At 46.2% G+C, this 16,325-nt stretch overlaps 1 protein-coding gene across 3 annotated transcripts in view; it reads right to left on the bottom strand.

Moving 5' to 3' along the window:
• Positions 1-9,417: 9,417 nt before the first annotated feature.
• Positions 9,418-16,325, bottom strand: part of ZKSCAN1 (zinc finger with KRAB and SCAN domains 1) — a 32,570-nt gene continuing 25,662 nt past the window's right edge. For all 3 annotated transcript variants that reach the window (XM_019793205.2, XM_034669866.1, XM_019793204.2), the window contains one exon: positions 9,418-16,321. In XM_019793205.2, coding sequence (XP_019648764.1) covers positions 15,429-16,321 — 893 coding nt within the window. In that variant the 3' untranslated portion in view covers positions 9,418-15,428. The remainder of the gene's footprint in view (positions 16,322-16,325) is intronic.

Here is a 16,325-nt window from a genome sequence, read left to right as displayed (position 1 = left end):
CGGGGCCATAGCGGTCCTTCTAGGAACTGGGAAAGTGGTCTCGGCATCTCGGTGTCTAGGGTTCGTCGGGGGTCGAGGAGGTTTGGGGACTGGCGGAGTCGCTTCACTACGGGAACAGGGACCTAGTTCACCCCCCCTTTTTTTAGCCAAGGAAGTGCCAACTAGGTGAAGTCTTGGGTGGTTCTCCCACCCGATCCCCGATGTCCCGGTCCAGGGAGAGGGTCCCCTCGTGGACTAAAGAGCCCGGTTCGCCCGTGACCTGGGCCCGTCACTTCGTGAGAACTTGATCCACGTTTATGGACACGGAGCCCCACGTTTGGCCCACGAAGTCAGAGATTGAGTGATCACTGTAAGACTTGAGTCACGGGGGCATAAATCTGAACAGAATTCTGGGCAGAAGTCTCAGAGGCTGCCTTCTAAGGTGCTCCTGATGCTGGGGGGCTTTTTAGAGAAGTCTCAGCCTGCCTTTTTCTCCCTCTGCTTCTGCTCAGCTGCAGGTTTCAGGCTAGATTCTCAGTGTTTCTTTCTCCATTGAGTTTACTTTTGCCTGATCCTGATCCCTCAAAAGGCACGTGAAATTCCCCACCTAAATGCACCATAACTTTATAGAAACATGCTATCATTTCCCCCTCTCTCTTTTTTTGGGGGGGGGGTCATTGAAATTTTTTTAATTTTTAATTTTAATTTTCAAAGACAAATGTAGGGAGGATGTCAGCTTCCATGTATCACCTGGCCAGTTTGGACAGTCATCACATGGTCAGTCTTCTTTCATTCATTCATTCCCCCAGTGCATGGTCAGACGTCTAAGATGGGTGGATTCTGGCTGCCACCTGTTAAGAGGCACCAAAAGCAAACTGGAAGGTTTGAGGTCTGAACACCATACCACCCACCAGAGAGAATCTCGAGAATTTTTCCTTTAGGTAGGAGAAGAGGAGGGGAGAATGAAGGACAAAGTCGTCATAGTTTTCAAATATGTAAAGAGTTGTCATTTCCAAAAGAAATTTGTTTTATAGGACCCCAGAATTCAGAACTAAGACCAATGAATGGAAATGCTAGAAAAGTTCAATATAAGGAAGGACTTCCTAATGGAGTTACTCAAAATGGCCACTTCCTATATCAGCTGGTGCTGTCTTGAAGAAGTGGGAGAGCCCTGGGGATGGGGAGCTCAGGAGGATTGCAGAGCACATTTTTGGGCTAGAGGACCTTTAAAATCTTCATACAGCTTGCCCCATACCCGTTAGTTTTTCCTTGACCTCTAACCCTTTCACAACACTCCTTCACCGTTACCGTTCCCTCCATATACCTCCTTACAGCACTTACTATGGGCAAGGTACTGTTAAGCACTTGGTTTCCCTTCCTTATCGATGCATTAAAAACCTCAAAACTAGCAACTTAACACAATAATCATCATTTCTCATACGATCTCACAAATCTGTGGCTTGGCTGGGTTCTCCTGCTTCCTGTGGTGTCAACTAAGGAGCTGGGATGGCTGGCAGTTGATGCTGGCCCACAGATTGGAAGTTCAGCTGGGATGTGGGCCTAGGGGTTCATCACTCCTCCATGTGAGGGTCTCTCCGTGGCTGCTTGGGCTTCCTCATGATACACTGGCTTCCTTAAGAGGTCAGGGTAGAACTTGCAGATGTTTAGGGCCCAGCCTTGGAAGTTACAGAGCATCATTTCCACCATATGAGATTGTTAAAACAGGCCATTGGGCCAGATTCAAAAGGAAGACAAGACAGACTCTATTTCTTGGTCACGTTGCAAAAGAGTATGTGGGATGGGAGATAATGTTGTGACTATCTTTGGAAACAATCTACTACACACATGTATCTTTGTGATATCAATCCTATGAAATACTATAGTCCCGAGAATACTTACCGTGTGAAATATTAAAATCTCTGTTTTACAGATCAGGAAACTAAGTACCAGCGCAGAAAAGTAAGGACCTTGACCAGGGTCATACAAGTGATCTGTGGGAAAGGCAAGATTCAGGCTTGGCTCTTTCTCCAAAGCCTATGCTTTTAGGCACTCTGCTGCCTCTGAGCTAGACTGGAGGAAGAGATGGTTGAAGGGAACAGAATCACTGGGGAAAACCAGGAAACCCACACAATTCCATGAGCCACATGTGTGTTGATGCCTTGGTAGTGCTCTATCCAGCCTCTTTGTCAAAAGGACCTTGCCTAGCCAGGCAACCAGTGAGCTGTGATGTTGGGGCTTGGAGGGAATCCTTCCAATTCCAAGCTTGTTGCTCTTTCTAAAGCAAAGGAGGGGTGTCTGGGTGGTTCAGTCGGTTAAGCGTCCAACTCCTGATTTCAGCTCAGGTCATGATCTCAGGGTCATGAGATGGAGTCCCACATCGGGCTTTGCACTCAGCCGGGGGTCTGCTTGAGATTCTCTCTCTCCTTTTCCCTCTACCCCTCCCCCTGCTTGTGTGCACGCTCTCTCTATCTCAAATAAATAAAGAAATAATGAAAATCTTTAAAAAAAAAAAAAAAAGCAAAGAGGCCCAGAGTTGGAAAATATTAATGCCAACATAGACCTTATGGATGATCTGGTTAAGCTCTTATTTTCAGATGAAGAAACCAGTGCCTGGAGAAGTCTGATCCAAGGCACATTAGTGAGCTAGTTAGAAGCAGAGCTGAGAGTAGGATCAAGATTCTCTAATTCAGGGGCGCCTGGGTGGCACAGCGGTTAAGCATCTGCCTTCTGCTCAGGGAGTGATCCCGGTGTTATGGGATCAAGCCCCACATCAGGCTCTTCCGCTATGAGCCTGCTGCTTCCTCTCCCACTCCCCCTGCTTGTGTTCTCTCTCTCACTGGCTGTCTCTATCTCTGTCGAATAAATAAATAAAATCTTTAAAAGAAAAAAAGATTCTCTAATTCAATCCTGTGTCCTTACTATATCTCAACAGTTTTTTAAAAATAGCATTAGGAAGATCAATATGCTATCCATCCAAATCATCGTATATTACAGCAAGTTAACTTAGGATGAGTTATTATTTTCTTCCGTTAACAAGACTATGACCATATGGCACAACCACAGGAGAGCAAAGGAAGTCAGCTACCTTGTCTGGTGGCTGACCGTGATCTGCCACCTGCATTTCCTCTTCAGAGCAGTTTTGATTTCCAAGAACGTCATACTTTTCCCAGTGAATTCATTCAACAAACACCAAGAATGTGTCAGGCATTGTGTTAAAAGCACAGGAAAGGGGGCACCTGGGTGGCTTAGATGGCTGAGCGTCCAACTCTCGATTTCAGCTCAGGTCATGATCTCAGGGTGGTGAGATGGAGCCCCATGTCGGGCTCCATGCTGAGCGTGCAGTCTGTGTAACATTCTCTCCCTCTGCCCCTCCCCCCTGCTTGAGCTCTCTCAAAATAAATAAGTAAATAAAAGCACAAGGAAAAAATGAAAAATACACACAGTTCTTGGCAGATATGTAAACAAATAATTGCAGATGTGGTCACTGAGAAGAGAGCAGAGACCAGTAAACGGTGACTGAATGTGTCATCTTGGGCGACCACAGTCTAACCTCTTGTGACATGGAAACATTCCTTCTTTGACAGCCCTCTGGTTCTAACCATTTACATGGCAGGGAGCTTACTAATTTAGAGAACAGTTCCCTCCTTTCAGAGAGTTCTAATTCTGAAAGTTCTTTCAATTAAAACAAAAATCTGGGGCAGCTGGCTGGCTCAGTGGGTGGAGCATGTAACGCTTTTTCTCAAAGTTGTAGATTCGAGCCCCATGTTGGGTGTAGAGATGACTTAAAAGTAACAGGGACCCCTGGGTGGTGCAGTCGGTTAAGAGTCCCAATCTTGGCTTCGCCTCAATTCATGATTTCAGGGTGGTGAGATCCGCACTGTGTGGGCTCCGTGCTCGGTGCAGAGTCTACTAAAGTTTCTCTCTCTCCCTCTGCCCCTCCCCTTGCTCACTTGGTTTCTCTCTAAAATAAACAAATCTTAAAATAATAATAATAATAAATTAAAACAAAAATCTGTGTTCCTGCAATTTCAACTCATTGACCTGGTCTTAATTGGTCCTTTTCTCTCACAAAATGCAGTTGTTGTTCTTGTCAGCCCTTTAAAATATTTGAACAGTATCATGTCCCAGCGATCACCTACACAGTTCGATGATCTTATTTGAAGGTTGCTGCTGAATCTTGGACTGTAAGCGCTCGCTTGGGCGGCACATTCACTGAATCTTGGACTGTAAAATGTTTGAGGGCCCTTGGAGGGTCCACGGTTCCTAAATGACCTCCATACTCTCCCATCTTTCTTTCTCTGCACTACCCAGTTGTCTTTTGTCCTGAAAAAGTGTTTGCCTCTCCTTCGTGGCAGAAATCTGGAAGCGGAAAAGCTACCAGTGGTTACTGTAGGCTCTGGCTTCCTCCTGACCCTTCCAGCAGCATGGGTCATGTTTCTCCCTCAAACGTGCCTTTCTAGATCTTGCTTGCTCATTCTCACGTTGCTTTTTTTTGCTGCTGTCACTATGCTTGGCCAGTAGAGGGTGATCATACCTTGATCTCTCCTAGAACAGGGCTGGGCGAACTTCTCACCCATTACAGCTGTGAAAACTTACCTTTTTATTTCCCAGAAGGAGTCTGCATGTACAGCATGTTGGGGAGCTGCAAAGACATTCATTCAGCTAAAAGAAATGAAAGGAGGGGTGCCCAGCTGGCTCAGTTGGAAGAGCATGCAATGCTCGATCTCAGGGTTGTGAGTTCAAGCCCCACGTTGAATGTAGAGATTACTTTTAGAAAATATTTAAAAATGAAAGAAAAGAAAGAAAATGAAAGGCCAAGAAGATACAAGCAGAGTGATGTAGTTAGACAACCCGTAGCTTACAGCTGGGGCTCTGCAGCTAATGAGCCCTGCGAGATTTAGATCTGCAACTTGATGATCTGGAAAATGGGCAAAACACTACCTTCTCGGACAACTTTAAGAAATCTCTGCACCCAGGGACGCCTGCGTGGCTCAGTTGGCTTTGGCTCAGGTCATGATACCAGGGTCCTGGGATTGAGCCCCACATCCAGCTCCCTGCTCAGCGGGGAGTCTGCTTTTCCCTCTCTCTCTGCCTGACGCTCCCCCTTCTTGTGCCCTCTCTCTGTTAAGCAAACAAACAAATCTTAAAAAAATGTCTACACCCAGTGTGGGGCTCAAATTCACAACCCTGAGATCAAGAGTTGCATGCTTTACCGACTGAGCCAGCCAGGCGCCCCACCTTCTCTGACAACTTTAAAGCATTTGGATCACATGAAAGTCAACTAGCAACTGACTACAACAGTAAGAGATCCGTAATCTTCAACATTCTTGGCTACAATATTATTTCTTTTTTTTTTTTTTTTAAAGATTTTATTTATTTATTGGACAGAGATAGAGACAGCCAGCGAGAGAGGGAACACAAGCAGGGGGAGTGGGAGAGGAAGAAGCAGGCTCATAGCAGAGGAAGCCTGATGTGGGGCTCGATCCCATAACGCCGGGATCACGCCCTGAGCCGAAGGCAGACGCTTAACCGCAGTGCCACCCAGGCGCCCCTACAATATTATTTCTGATCTCCTCTCTGGTTTAATGTTATCTACCCCCTTCCATGTCCCCTTCCCCACAGATAGATGTGGCTGCACGTATCACAGAGCCTTATTTTTCAATTCTGCCTTCTCTGGAGAGCCACCTGCCTTCTCCTTAATGAGAGAGGGTAGGGGCGCCTGGGGGGCTTGGTCAGGTAAGCATCTGACTCTTGACTTCGGCTCACGTCATGATCTCAGGGTGGTGAGATTGTGCCCCACCTGGAGCCCCTAGTCTGGGTCGTGCTCAGCAGGGAGTCTGCTTGAGATTCGTTCTCCCATTCCCTCTGCCCCTCTCCCCTGCTCGAGTGTGTGTGGTCTCAAATAAATAAATATGAATGAATGAATGAATAAATAAATAAATAAATAAGAGAGGGTAAAGCTTCCTGCCAAGACTTTCACAAGAGCAGGTTGCAAGCTGTTCCCCTAGTTTCTGGAAGAAGCTGGACGATTTTGCATACTCTCAGAATAGGCGACCACGAAGGGCATGTGGCCCGGCCCTCCTTCACACAAACTCCCTTCCAGTGCAGGGCCCGAGGTCCCGCAGCCAGACCTGAGTGAACTGATGCGGCTCTGGCCAGCTCCGCACAAGGTTCTTTCTTCTGCCCATGGCTTCCACAGAGACTACTCCCGCTTGTGCAGCCGGTGCCCCGCACTCCCCCAGGGACCACTGTTCACCTTCTTATCAGGGAGTGATCAGTGAACTGTGTGGTTGTCACAACTCACCAACAGAAGGCAGTTGAGTAAGCGTCTGGAGGAAGGGATGCCTTTTCCTATTTGTCTAAGTCGCGAGTCCCGGTAGCGGCGAGGCTGAGCCACTTCGCTTATCTGCCTCACTCACTGCTGTATCGCTTTCCTTTCCTTATTCCTAGCGCGTGGCCTGACAATGTTTGTTGAAAACGACTTTTGTTTCTATGTCTTGGAATCATGCAGAACAAATTGAATCCCTCTTGCATCCCTCTTTAGATACTTGATGGCAGAGACCAAGTTCCCAGTGGGTTTTCTCTTCGTCAAGGACGTATGAGGTGGTTTTGCTTTTGTTATCCTGAACTTGGACCGTTTCTCTTCTAACATGTGGAATCCAGAACCAAATTTAGGGCACACAATAAAGATGACCCAGGTAGGGTCGAGTCAGACTACCACCTCCTAAGCTCAAGAATCCGGAGTGGAGGCCATGCTTTAGACCTGGGGGCAGTGGTGACTACTGGCACAGGGACATGGGTAGTTTGGGACAAGCAAGGCCCCTTAAGCCTGTGTTTCCATTATTCCAGGGGTCATCCGGCCCCTTGGAGGATCTGGGGTTGCAAAGGGACGTGCATCAGCTGAGGGAAGGGGGCAACTTGAGAGAATCTCTGAGGCCGTGTGAAATTTTGTACCTAACATTTGGGACTGAAATGGGCCCAGAGCCAGGGTCCCCAATTTCACAAAGACCTGATTTCAAGGTTATGTGTGTTTTAGGGATTTGTGGGTTGGAGGACACCCCAGCATGTTTCACTTAAAAAAGTGAGACTTTTGTGAGGAGTAAATAAACATTCGGGAGAGAAGATCGAGAGGACCCTAGAGGAAGTACAAGGTAATATTTTTGGCACACTTACATCAGGCACTGAGGTACGTGCCTTACATGTAACGACTCATTTAATGCCTATGGTAACTCTATGCAGATGAGGTCACTAAGACACAGCAAGTTAAGTGGTGGATGGATTCGATCCTAGGCAAAGACTCCACTCGATGCCTGTGGACAGTTAACCGTTGCGCTAGGCTGCTCCATACACTTAGCTGTGGGATCACAGAAGTGACTCGTGAAGGGAGACTTGAGCTCATAAAGGAGAACAAGGGACAACAAAGTAGTGGAAAGAAGCTGGCTGTTTGAGTCACACACTTGGTCTGAAAACCAGCTCTGGGGTCGCCTGGCTGACTTAGTAAAGCACGCGACTCTTGATCTCGGGGTTGTGAGTTCAAGCCCTGAGTTGGGTGCAGAGATTACTTAAAAATAAATAAGTAAACTTACAAAAAAATACAATAAAATCCAGCTCTGCCATTTCTTTGGTAAGCCGCTTCACTTCCTGGGCCTGTTTCTGCACTTGTACGACGAGGCAACCATCTTTGCAAAGCTGACGTGTGGATTAGAGAAAATTCATTGTTATTATTCATGAGTGAAGGAGAGAGAGGGACTGAAGGACAGCCTAATACAAGCCACTGACGACAGTTTCAAGAAAATGGCCAAACATTCTAGAAAGGGAGAATGAAGGCGAGAGAAAATGCTATCAAGTACGCCGGTGATCTTCTGTGGCTTGGTTTAAGTGGCTGGGGAAGAGCTGAATTGCAGGAGCTTTAAGAGCGAGACTGGCAGCAGAGATGAGAAGTGGTCATGGTCCACTTGGTAGAGGAATTTGGTAGCCAAAAAGAAAGGACAAGGTCAGACAAAAGATTGCCTCGCTCCTTAAAGCTACAGGTGTGTGCTTAGTGAAATGCAGAATGGGTGTTTCAGGGTGAGGAGGAGCAGAGAGGCACCAGAGAGCAAGGCCAGGGGCTCCAGGGAGCAAGACGGACCAGATGGTGAGGCACGTCCCAGTGGCCTCAGGCTGCTGGGAAGGAACTGCTGAGAGTGACGTGAAGCCATGATCAGCCCGGGGGTTTGGAGAGCAGGAGACACCTGCAGCGGGAACCCAAGACTACGGCAGCGAAGATCTTCCAGCGGGGCAAGGGTAGAAGGCAGGTGGCCACGTCTGCATGTTTCCCTTGGGCAGCTGCAACGAAGGCTCAGGAAGAGAGGCAGGGGAAGCAGCCGTCAGGTTTGACCGGCACTGCAGACTGAAAAGGTGAGGAGGGAAGCTCCTGGAAGGAACCCTGACCCTCGACTCCTGTGGCTCTTGTGCGCCCTGCGGACTGCTGTAAGGTTCTAGTCCTCTCCATGCCCCAGGCGGGTTTTATCAGCTCAGGGCCAGAATCTGCCACAGGGCCCATCCTCCACAGCAGTAACCAAGCTCAAGGACATACTGGATCTCTCCCCGTTTCTGCCTGCTCTGTCCCTCACTTTGGTTCTCTGGAATCACTTCCTAAAATAATCACCTGTCCACAAGCCCTCACTTCAGGTTCTGCTGTCCGGGGTGGGCCCAGGCTAGGACAGTGGCCCAGGAAGAGGTGAACTTCCCCTGAACTGGGATTGCACTGCGAAGATCAATGCAGAAAAATACATTTTTTCCCCACATGTGCCACCTTTTACTTACTTCAAGTTAAAAAAAACCTGTGTATTCCACTAAAAATTGTTTATTCCACTGCTGCCCTGGAAAGCAAGCAGAGCACGAGTTAGTGTTCCTTAAGGACCCTGAAACCAAAGCAGATAGAACATTCTGTGCCTCGATTCTGGTTTCTAAATAGGGCGAATAAATCAATTATTTAAATGAGACAAAGTAAAAAAAAAAAAATCAAATGGAGTTTGTTTCACTCTATTACGTAATCACAAAACCAGGTTATCGGGTGAGAGGTCACCGTGTGAAGGTCTGAGCTATCAGATCACATGCCAACCATTAGGATGTTCAGTGTTCTCTGAGTTTCATAAATGGTCAAAGGTTGTACTTTTTTCTGAGTTTCTTAAATCGGTCAAAGGTTGTACTTTAATAGTTCCATCTTCTGAGAAAATCATGTTTGGGGGGGGGGATCACTGAAAGCCACTTTACTCCACGGTTTTTCATCTGGTTGGCCTCCTTCTGAGAAGCTACCTAGGATTCGAAGCTCCCGTGATGGAGGAGGGCCTGCGGGTCGTGGGTCCAGTGTTTACCTCTGAAAATATGCTTTTTTGCCTCATCCGGAGTGTGTGGATTTATGCAACCAAGAGTGAGAAAAAACGCATGCCGCCAACATTGCCACCTAGAGGTGATAATTTATTGTTTTACCATGACCCAGAAGAGAAACGACATAGAGATTTATTACAATTCCCCACAATTTCCTTCCCCATCTGCTCTAACATTTGTCAGACACCACCGGCCTCCTAAAATGGACCACTGACTATAAATGCATGTAAATGGTACTTTGCTGCCATTTCTCATGATGGAAACTTTAGTCCTCCATCAAGTTTTCAAATTATTTCCAATAAAGGAGTTCCTTAGCTTCTTAAAAAACCAACCACTTGCCCTCTAAGATTCCATTATTTATTCAAAGAAGCCTTCCTAGAAAGGTTAATGAGGATTTTAAATGAACAAATTCAATTTAAAAATCACTTACTGAACATCTACCAAGCATCTGGACTCTTCTAAGACTAGCGAAATGAAAGGCCAGGTTTCAACAGCAATAACTTAATTCTGCGGGTATACAAAGACAAGTTTCTTCTTTTGGTCTAATTTATTCTAAACTAAGAAACTAGGGACTGACAAAACAGGAAAGGTTTGTCTTCTCCAGTCTACAGATAAACAAGACAATGCCTGAGTTAGCTCCCTATATAGATTTAGGCTTATCGTGTTGACCTGGTTGTAATAATCTATATTTAACTACAAGTTAATAAAAATACATATGTTCATTTTAAAATAATTGCTGATTTTGCTTGCAACACCCCCCCCTTACCCTTAAACTCGTATTATTTTTAGACCAAGATTTTCTTGCACAATCACTGTCCGCTGCCCCCCTCCCCCCATCTATTTGTTCTCACGGAAGAAGCCCTGCTACGAGCAGAAGCAGCTCTAAGCCTAACATGCTTTGTCCTTGCTAGGGCGGAAAGAAACCTTACCTAAACTGTTCAGAGGCTGAGGTGAGGGGGAAGGCAAGCGAGCAACACACCTGAGTCGGGGCGACTGCAGCTGCCTCATCCCTTCCCTGGACCCAAGGAACTTAAAACCCAAATCTGAAACTGGAATGACATCCGAGTTTTAATGCCACCTTTCAATCACTCACAGGTCTCATTTTCTTTCTTCGTCTCCTAAAACACTTAGCCTCACTGCTTAATGAGTGCTTGCGGAAGGGAGAAAGTTTAACTTGAAGACCGATTCGCTTTGCTGACTCCTGTGTAACTCTTAAGTGAGCCACGATCCTTTACGTAAATGGAGGGGAGAAATCTTAAAAGACTTAAACAAGAAAAAAAAAAGCTGTTAAAATAATATTGTTCAGAAGTCAACCTAATGCCTCTCCTTACCTCCCACTGTTGCAAGATAAAGAGAAAAACACGAGGTTTGCGGTATCCGCTGCTAAAAAGAACCAGACAATACGAAACTCAGTTCTCATGTTAAGACATTCTGTCGAATGAGATGTCCAAAGTATTTCTCCAACTTTTGTGTGACCTGTCGAATTGGAGATGGCTTAGCCTCCCTATAACTTCAAGTTTGTTTTACAAAGCTTTGAAAAGTAAAACAGATAATTTCATCTTCAATTAGAATAAAAAATTTGAGTAGCAAAATAAGTAACTGCTTTTAAATGTACAGTAGTGTGTCCATTCTAAAAACAAAACCTAAACCTATGTTAGGAAAACTTTTCAAATAATGCTTTTTATTGAATTCTCCAGTAGTAGTTGAAATAAAAATCTACTCTAACATCTACGAAACGATCTATTTATACCACTTAATTTCCTCTTCTCTGATTCTACGTTTCACTTCGCAACCTGCAGACCTTCATTTGGTTTCCCAGATGGGGAACCCAGCCCCCTCATAAATATTTCGGAGAAGTTGCTCAGAGTGGGACACACAAAAATATGGCTCCTCTGGCCTAGTATTGGTGTCACCGTTTGACTATGTTTTAATACTGTTACTCCAATTCGCATAACGAATCTTCCACGAGGATGGTAGGGTGAACCTGGTTAGCTAGCTTCCCATGAGGACTTCAGGGTGACCAGACCCTGGAATAAAAGGTGATCAACTCCAGGATAAAAAGGAGGAAAAAATTCTTTCACAGCTATGAATCTTCAGAAGCCTTTCAATAGTCTCGGGGAAGGAACAATCGGGGAAGGGAGTGGGGGGCAGGGAAGGTACACAGGAGCACAGCCAAAGGGAATACTACAAAATGCTTCTCCACCCTTGTCAGAAAAACTTCCTGCCATGCCAGGAACTGGATGCATCCGTGCCTATTTTCCAGGAAAGAGCCCATCTTGGTGCTTTGCTACCCCAAATCTCCTAAGCACTAAGATTAGTTAGGGGGGGAAGCAGGACTATGGTTTCCACAATCTGGTCAGGTTAAGTGGTCCCACTGGCCTTGCCAGGGCACTCCGCACTCTCAATTCATAGAGAAGCCCCCCACCCCCCCACCCCCGCCCAAGCTCCTAGAACCCATTTTCTTTGCCTGGAATGGTGAGCAGGCAGCTAAGGGGTCCACTTCCTGGCTTTGAAGAGAAAATGCTCAGGAAGCTGCAGACGTTTCTAGGAACTTAGAGCCCTATTAACCTGTCTCCCCTAAGGAATCTCCCAATTTCCTCTCCTGATTTGGTTAAGCACCAAACTATGAAGGTTTTCTCCCATTTTCCCCCTCCTCAGGTCTGTAAACTGACTTTTTGTCTATACCCACATCACCTCCTTCACTACTCCAAAACTTTGCCCTTTTGGAGTAATGTGTTCTGTCAAATAGATTAAAATAAAATACATTATCTGCTTACAGGGAATATACAGAATAACCACCGGGGTCAGAGGTACAAAACACGGACACTGACACTGTGGTCATACAAAATATATAGAAGTCCCCAGCATGAACAATTTTGCCTTCTGTTTAGCATTTCCCCACATTTTTTTTTTCTTCTGCGGATCCTCTGGAGTTAAGATCGAGCTTCCTCTGCAGTGTTTCTTAAATTCATTACATGATTGGAACATACTGATGGAATTCGTTTTCTGTCCAAAGCAATGAGTGGTACACATGAAAGTTTTCCTCACATACAATATTAATAAAGTTTATTTACAGTGTAAGCTTTCTGATGCTAAGGGCTGAGATGGGACGGAAGGCTTTGCCATACGTATCGCATTCATGAAGTTCTTCTCTGGAATGAATTCTCTGATGTATGTGAGATGTCAACTGTCACGCACGTCAAACACGGCAAATTCTCTGTACAAAAATTTAGCACAGTCTCACTTTTATGCCTTTAATAAAATACTAAGTGTCTCACCTATAAAGATGCCTCACAGAGCTATATTCTCAGGCTGTAGCTTTGCCTGCCGGGAACAGAACAAATTCCCCACGATCTGAAGAATTTCACTTCTCTTCCTGGTAGGTTTATTTAAGGTATATTCTTAAAAACCCTTCAAAAACTTCCATTAGGTCAACTAGCATGCTAATGGTTAACTACGGAGTACTGCAGCTGTTAACAGACTTCAGCCGGTCAAGAACTTCCGAATGTCCCGACGCTAATGAGCTGTGTAAGCCTTTTGGACCGTGACCCAGTTACACTTCGCACTGGGCAGCAGATAAATGGACGCGATGTGAATGGTTTTAATCAACAGCCGGAGCCTGGCTTCTTCAAAAAACACATTTTCAAATGGCTGCTTGAAGGAGTGTGTCTGACTGAATTTGCAAAACACAAACGATGGCTGCATGATGTCAGCTCGTAGCCGTGGCTAAAGAAAGGCCATGTGGAACCAACTGAAGTTTGCTACCTCTCCAGAACAGTTGGCGCTCTGGCGGGTGCCCAAGCGGAAGCACCTCTGTGCTCTCAGGGCTTCCCAGGGGCAAGTCTCTGCCGCCGAGCACGAGCGGTTTTGTGTGAAGCTTCCGCCGTGGCTCACTTTTGGAAGAAAACCGTGAAAGCACTTCTTCCACCTTCATTTACTATAAAAAGCCAGTTAGGTTTACTGTTCTGGAGCATCTCCTCTGTCTCTCTGAAACCGGATGGATGGAATTCTCCTGGTCACCAGCGGGCTTCCCTGAAGTCTCCGCAGGCAACACTGATGGAACTGCTTAGAAGCTCCAGGACAGTCGTGGTTGGTCCCAGTTGTAAAGACGGGCCAAAGAACCACTGCTGCGCAGAACTGTAGTTTGGTTGGAGCGGAGGCCACGGTTGCCCCCACCTCTCTGGCTCCCCAGGACGCCATGCCGTCTGGTGGGCTCGAGTTGTCGGTCAGCGGACAACTGGGGAAGGATGACAGTTTTAGTTGCCTCTTGAGGGAAAAACTCGAATGCTATGTGGGGTTCTCCTGGTAGGGGAGAGTCTTCAGGTCTGCTCTTGGTCTGTTTCTAAGTTCCTGCAGGGCTGTCCGCCATCATTTGCACACTCTCCTGAGCAGAGACCTCTCTACCCAAGTCCCCGGGGACTGCCTGTGTTGTCCGTGATACCTGGGTCTCCCATGTGTGTATCCGAGAACCGTCTGTCATTAGCTTCTAGGCAGCCGAGTGCTTCCCCCTGCACAGACGATGGAAAAGATCAGTTTCATAGCCTCCCCTCAATCTTCAGGGACGAGAAACAGGAAAGACCCTGTGCAGTTCGACTGTGATACAACCAACCGCACCTCAGCTTGTTGATGAACTTCCCAGAGCAACAAACACGTTGGGTAATTGCCAGCTAATGGTATCAAATGCCTTGCAAAGCTTCTGCAAAGTGTGGGGGAAAAATCCACTCTACACCTCTCCTTGTTCTGAAAAGCAACAAAAAATCACATCTTCTGCACTGTATCATTTAGTTACAAATGATTCAGAAAGTGCCTAAATGATCATGTTCTTCGCCAGCTGACTTAAGAGAATTCTGGCTAAGATCTTTCACCACAGAAAGAGGTCAAGACACGGCCTTAGTCAAAGTTCCTATTTTTCTTAAGGTGATGACGAGAGAGTCGTTTCTGACATTCCGTGGTATTTACTCATAGATCTGTGTTTAGAAGAGTCTATGCAGGCAGCTAGCCAGCGGCTTTCTTTTATATTCAGGATAAAACGAGCGTCAGACCCTGGAGCTGTAGCATGCTCGGGCTCTGAAGGTCCTCTTCAAAAGCTGGGCCAGGCTACCCTACTTCGGGTGCTCATGATCCGCACAGGACTTTACCGTAAGCACAGAAGTCCTGGTTCAAGTTAGGTATACCGAGTGCCTCTTTCGTGTTCAGCACTGTGTCCAGTGCTGTCAGGGATACCGAGAGATCCCCTGATGATCGAAGCAGCTCTTTGGGGAGTGGGCGTGATGAAAACTTTCATACAACGAAACGACGGAGGATTAAAAGACAGTCTACAATCAATCAAGTGCTAACTTGTGGAGAAATGCATTTCGGAGTGCGATAGTGCTAAGGGAGAGAAGGGTCTGGAATCATTGTTGCTATTTCAGTAGAATTTATCTCAGCGATGAGGATAGAACCATCTACATTTGTTGCGATCCTTTGGAACTGTAGACTGGTGCACATACCCTCTTTCAGGAAGAGCTAGAAATCTTTGGTTTGATACCGATCAGCACAGTCCTAGATTTCTATAACTTTGGCAGGCTACCAGTAATCATATATATAACTTATTGTATATATAACTAGTTTGAGCAGCATGTCCCAATGCAGTTTGTTTTAACGGTTCCTCATTTTTGAAAAATAAGGTTGGCCAAGTAGCGCTTGTTTGCAGCAAGCAGCTTTAAAACCCCGGTATCGCTTTCACAGAGCCAATCTTAATCTTTCAATTCTACATGGTGGTTGCTGAGTCCGAGCGCACCTTGAAGATATCCTCATTACTGAAAGCTTGACATTTGACTATATGTGTGCTTTTATCTTGCATGGAAATATCGTGTGGATTCTCCATAGGACTAGCTTTTCCCTGCAGGGGCCGTGTGAAGGATTACGTGCCCACAGACGACACAAAGGCGGAACACTGCTGATGGAACTACAAGGATCCTGAAGTGTGATTTTTTTCCTTTTAATCTGTTGAGGCCCTCTTTTTTCCCCTCCATGGGCACACATCTCTGAAGTAATTTTGGAAACAAAAGGGGGAAATGGCTTGTTGACGAATCCTCGCTTTACACACAGCTTTTCAGGAATGCGCCGAACGCATCGAGGGAGGCGGGGCTGTACTCGGAAGCTCGCTCTCTGGTGTGGATCCTGTGATGCAGAGTGAGGGTCGAGCTCCGGGTGAAGGCCTTGCCACACTTAGTGCACTTATAGGGCTTTTCTCGGGTGTGAATTCTCCGATGCAAAATAAGGTATGAGTTTCGGTTGAAAGCTTTTCCGCATTCACTACATTCATAGGGTTTCTCCCCCGTGTGGATCCTCTGATGTTTAGTAAGGTCTGAGCTCTGGCTGAAGGCCTTCCCACACTCGTTACATTCATAGGGTTTCTCTCCAGAGTGGATTCGCTGATGGAGAATGAGATTCGAACTGTGACTGAAGGCCTTGCCACACTCGTTACATTCATGAGGTTTCTCTCCTGTGTGAATTCTCTGATGCAGGACCAGGTTTGAGTTAAGACTGAAGGCTTTCCCACACTCACTACATTCATAGGGCTTTTCTCCAGTGTGGATTATTTTATGGCGAATAAGGCTTGAACTCCTCGTGAAGCATTTACCACATTCATCACATCTGTGAGACTTTGCTCCCGTCGGCGCTTCCTCAGGGGCGTTAAAGTTTGAACTCAGACTGAAGCTTCTTCCCAAACCTTTACCCTTCTCCCTTGGACCTCTCTCTCCCGCGGTGGTTTTTTTTTCCTTGACTGTAGCTGGCCCCGGATCTCTTTTTTCTCTTCCAGTTTTTTCCTCATGGTTTCTCTGCTGCCTTTCTCCTGTTCTGCCCTGCTGTTCACGTTTTTCTCCAAAATCTTTCTGGAATCTTCCTGTTGTCTCCCCACGTGATGCTGAGTCTTCTGCAATTTCAGCCTTTGAGGTTGACTCCTCATTTTCATTCCTGTTTTCACAACCTGA

This window comes from Ailuropoda melanoleuca, chromosome 10 (genome assembly GCF_002007445.2).
Source record: "Ailuropoda melanoleuca isolate Jingjing chromosome 10, ASM200744v2, whole genome shotgun sequence".
In the NCBI taxonomy this organism is placed as follows: domain Eukaryota; kingdom Metazoa; phylum Chordata; class Mammalia; order Carnivora; family Ursidae; genus Ailuropoda; species Ailuropoda melanoleuca.
Note: the sequence above shows the minus strand (reverse complement) of the source record. Positions and strands in the feature narration are given on the sequence as shown.